Raw genomic sequence first — 4898 nt, 5'->3', positions numbered from 1 at the left:
ATTGATTTATATCTTTCTTATTAGGTAATTTTTAATATTGAATTTTATTTTATTTTATTATGAATTTCTGTAATTTCTTTTTGTTGGTAATCTTGGTTTCCTTTCATTTTTCTTATTTCTTTATTTTTGATACTATGATATTCTACTATGTCTAATAATTGTTTATTTATGTACTCTAATTATTTTTCAACATATTCTCCTGCATTTATCATTGATGATGTTGATTTTTATATGCTATTAAATTTACATCGCAGCTTATATATGTATATATATAAAGTTATCACATGTTCATTTGTGAGATTTTATTTGTAAATCTAAATATTCTAATTTTAACTAGATCTTTATGTATTGGCATTATTTAGTTTTTTTTTTATCTAAATATTCAATTTTCTATAAATTTCATTAATTTTTTATATACCATATTAATTAGATTTTATCATTTATATGACAATATATATGATTTTTATGATTTTCATTTTGTTCATATAATCTTATCATTATTTTTTTGTTTTCATGTACTTGATTTTTTAATTGGATTAATTTATCTTTTATATTATCTTAGTATTTTACTTCTACTATAAGTTCATGTACTCCGGTTATTATAATTTCATGGGTATCTAGTAATCTAGAGCTTCTACATATTGACATTTTATTGTGGTTTTGTCTATACTGCATTTTCTAAAATTTTTAAAACAATATAATTCTTTTTTATATTTATCAAAATATATTTGTATGTACTATAGAATAAAGTTTTGTCTTATATTTCGAGTTTCTAAGCTTAATTTTTCCTTTGTTGTTATAATTTTTAAAGTGTTTAGGGACATGTAGAATAATATAATTTTTTTAAAAAAATAATGCTTTAATTTCCTGTGGTAAGCTTTTGCTTGTGCTAAAAGTTCTTATGATAAATCAATATGATCAATTAATGTTTTGTAGTATTCAATCATAGAACATTATAAATCACTCAAGTGAAACGAATGTAAATTCTCATGATAAGAAAATATGAAAATAATAAATTCATAGAGTCCCTAATTTTTCTAGTAACAATTTTTCTAATGTTATTTGCTGCATTCTATCAACATGGTCTTTAATTGATTTTTGACAACCAACCCTATGGAGGAGAGAGAAACTCTGGAGAAAGAGGCTTTGGAGAAAGATGGTGCCCATAGGTCTTCGGACAGGGCTGCTAATGGCTTCTCTCAGAAGATGGATGGTAGGAGATCTTACGCTGGGGTGGTAGGGACTTCCATTATGCCTGAAACTGATTCCCTCCCATCCCCTATGCAGGCTGGATCTTATCCGCGTATTGTTATTCCTCAATCTGAGTACGAGTTGCAGCGTACTCAATTTCGTTTTTCCTTGATTGGGAGGGCAAACTTTTGTCAGACAACAATGGATGCTTTACGTGATCTGGCTTCTAAATCATGGAAACTGAAACAAGGAGTTTCTTTTCATTCCTTGGGAAAGGGTTTCGTGATTTTTCAATTTTGATGTGAGGAAGATTTGTTAGAAGTTTGGAGAAGAGGTGTCTGGAATATTGGCAATCAACTGATTCGATTCCAACATTGGCGTCCGGATTTTAACATTCATGCTCCTCAACCGTCTGCCAAACTGGTTTGGATTCGTTTCCCTGATCTTCCTCTTGAATACTAGCATGCCAAGGTATTACTTTCTATTGCTAAGACGATAGGTCGTCCTGTTTCTTTAGACCGTCGTACTCGTCTTGGTTCTGTGGGACATTACGCAAGAATTCTGGTGGAATTAGAATTGGAAGCTGAGCGTGTGTTTGAAGTTCAAATGGAGCGCCTTGAACCTGGTCCTACACGTGTTTTCAGCTTCATTCAAAAGGTGATCTATGATGATGGAATTCAAAGATGTTTTCGATGCAATCGAGAAGGTCATTTGGGCAAAAATTGTAATGTTAATATTCCTTCGGCTAAAGAGAAGTTTGTTCCTCAACACTTGGCGCATGAAGATGCGGTTCTGAATGAAGGTCCTAATTCTATTAGGATTGCAAAGACGTTGGAGTTTGAGGGTGAGAGTAATTCGTCCTCTCAAGTGGTTCATGCGGCTTTAGTTGAGGCAGGGCTGGTGGACTCTCCGTCGGCCAATGAGAATTTAGTTAATTATTTTTTAAATCAAGGGGTTTCTGATAATGAGGTGTTGGTTTTGGGTAAGGACTCTTCTTCGAATCATTCTTCTTCAACTCCTACCCAAGAGAGCGACCCTTTTGAACTTCAAAAAATCCTTGATGCGGATAAGAGTTTTAAATCTCATGGAAACCTTCATTTGGTTGATGGTTTTGATTTTCAAAATGGTGTGGCTATTGGTTCGGCCACAAATTTTGAATTTCAAAAATCCTTAGATGTAGATAAGTGTTCTAAGTTTATTGGTAACTCTCCTTTGGAGAATTCACTAGTGGGACCTGAAGATAAGATTGACGATTGTGATTCAGCCAAGCATTTTGAGTTTCAAAATGTCCATGTTTCGGGTAAGACTTCTATTCAAATTGAAAACCTTACGTTGGGGGATTCATTGGTGGGACCCAATGATAAGAATGAAGGGTGTGATTCGGCCAAGCATTTTGAATTTCAAAATGATCATGTTGCGGGTAAGACTTCTATTCAAATTGAAAACCCTACTTTGGGGGATTCATTTGTGGGACCCAATGATAAGAATGAAGGGTGTGTTTCGACCAAGCATTTTGAATTTCAAATAGTTCATGCTGTGAATAAGAGTTCTATTCTACTTGAAAACCTTAATTTGGGGGTTTCATTGGTGGGACCCAATGCTGTAAATGCACTAAGAGGTTCGACCAAGGAAGGAAGGTATTTTAGAGAGAAAGGGGCTGATGTGGCAACTAGGGAGAATGTGTTGGACTCTAGTGGGGCCCAAAAGAGTTCGGCCATATTTGAAAATGATGGAACGCTGCAATTGGAAGTTGTTCCTCCTCCTTCGTCTTCTATCTCAATGAGGGATGAAGGCTCTCCTCGTCGGAAGCCTGGTCGTCCTAAGAAGGCTCATGCAGTGAAGAAAGTGGCTACAAGTAAAAAGGGTTTGTTGGCAGAGGAATTCAAGAAGGTAGATGCTGCTTTAGGGAAAGTCTCTACAGTAAATAAGAGCCTCTCATTGGGAGAGGAAAATGCTGCTTTGTAATTGTTCATATGAAGCTTTTCTTTTGGAATATTAGCGGCATTGGTAATGTGTCTAGTAGGAGGGCCCGTAAAATGCTGTTATGACTCATCAACTAGACATTTTTTGTGTCGCTGAACCAAAAGTGGATGTTAGTAAGTGCCCAATTCTCTTTATTAATAGATTGGGATATTCTTCTAATTTTGAGTATAATTTTCGGCAGGAGAAAGTTCCGAATCTTTGGGTCTTTTGGAAGAGAGAGTTGCAGCGGCCCTCTGTTGTCTCTTCATCTGACCAACAACTCTCTCTTCAATTCAAGTGGCAAGGTGTGCAATTTGGTCTATCAGTGGTTCATGCTTGTGATAGATTTGATCGTAGATGGTTTGGGAGGATCTTATTGCTCTCCCTTTGTCCAGCTTACCATTTTTTGTTATGGGGGACTTTAATGCAGTGTTAAGGGTGTCTGAAAGGAGGGGTTCAAGCAGATTCCAGTTGGGTGTAGCAGCTGATTTTCAGGCTACCATTGATGCTTGTGAGCTTTTTGAAGTTCCATCTTCGGGTAGGAAATTTACATGGTCAAACCAACGCAAAGTTGGTAATGTTCATTCGGTCCTTGATAGAAGTTTCTTCAATGCTAGATGGTTAGAGTTGTTTGGTGATTCTAAACAGATCACTCTTCCGACACACTCGTCTGATCACTCTTCGATTTGTGTCTTTGTTGACAAAGGTGTCAAACGGGTAAACTCTCCTTTCAGGTTAAATAATTTTTGGATGACTGACGATTCTTTTTTGGAGGTGGTTCGTTTGGCTTGGGTGGAACCGGTTGTTGGTGATCCCATTTTTGTACTAGCACAGATATTGAAGAATGTTAAGCAGCGTCTTAAAGCTTCGGCAAAAATGACATTTCTTAATCTTTTTATTGAAGTACAACAAGTGGAGAAAGTCTAGCATCCTTTCAAACTAATATTGATCAACTTGATATGACAGATGAATATTTTGATCAAGAGGCTTCTTTGAAGTAAAAACTTGTACAAGCAATGGATCGTCTGGACTCTCTTCTTCGGCAGAAAGCAAAGGTCAGGTGGTTGAGGGAGGGAGATAGGAATTCAAAATTTTTCCATCTCTCTACTAAACTTAGAAGGAATAAAAACTCTGTTAAATCTTTGCGAAGAATGGATGACACTAGGACATCAAGTTCGGTTGAACTGCAGGATTATGTGGTGACTTACTTTGAAAACTATCATAAAACTGGTTCCTACTTGGGACACCCAGAGTTGTTGTCTGTGATTCCAAAAGTGCTAATGGATGATGATTGTTTATTACTTGATGGTTTGCCCTCTAATGAGGAGATCAAAGGAGTGGTATGGGACCTAGATCCTGACAGTTCTCCAGGACCAGATGGTTTTTCGGGCGGAAGTTTTTTCGGCAAATGCTGGGATATTGTTTCAGCCAATTTTGGGGACGCAGTTCGATCCTTCTGTCGAAAAGGAAAACTTCCAAAAGGGGTAAATAATTGTTTCCCACTTTAGTTCCCAAGGTGGAGAATGCAGCTACATTGGACAAATTTCGGCCTCTATGTATGGGGAATTTTTTCTGCAAAGCATTGTCAAAGATAATGGCTTCTCAGCTGAGTCCTCTTTTGCTTAAGCTTATTTCGAGGAGCAAGGAGCTTTCCGAGAAAGGTAAGATGGTTTCTGAAAATATTGTTGTCGCTTATGAACTTACAAATATTTTACATTCTTCTGTTAAAGGGGGAGGGATGGGAA

The 4898-nt window shown here is 36.5% G+C and overlaps 1 protein-coding gene across 1 annotated transcript; it reads left to right on the top strand.

Moving 5' to 3' along the window:
* The first annotated feature begins 3510 nt into the window (after nt 1–3510).
* On the top strand, nt 3511–4080 carry LOC149005546 (uncharacterized). The gene has a single exon (XM_089135937.1). The coding sequence runs from the start codon at nt 3511–3513 to the stop codon at nt 4078–4080; it is 570 nt and encodes a 189-aa protein (XP_088992063.1).
* The last annotated feature ends 818 nt before the right edge of the window (nt 4081–4898 follow it).

This window comes from Hakea prostrata, chromosome 9 (assembly GCF_041222555.1).
Source record: "Hakea prostrata isolate BN-2017 chromosome 9, UWA_Hpros_2, whole genome shotgun sequence".
NCBI lineage: Eukaryota > Viridiplantae > Streptophyta > Magnoliopsida > Proteales > Proteaceae > Hakea > Hakea prostrata.
The sequence above is the reverse complement of the archived record's forward strand: the minus strand, read 5'-3'. Positions and strand labels throughout refer to the sequence as shown.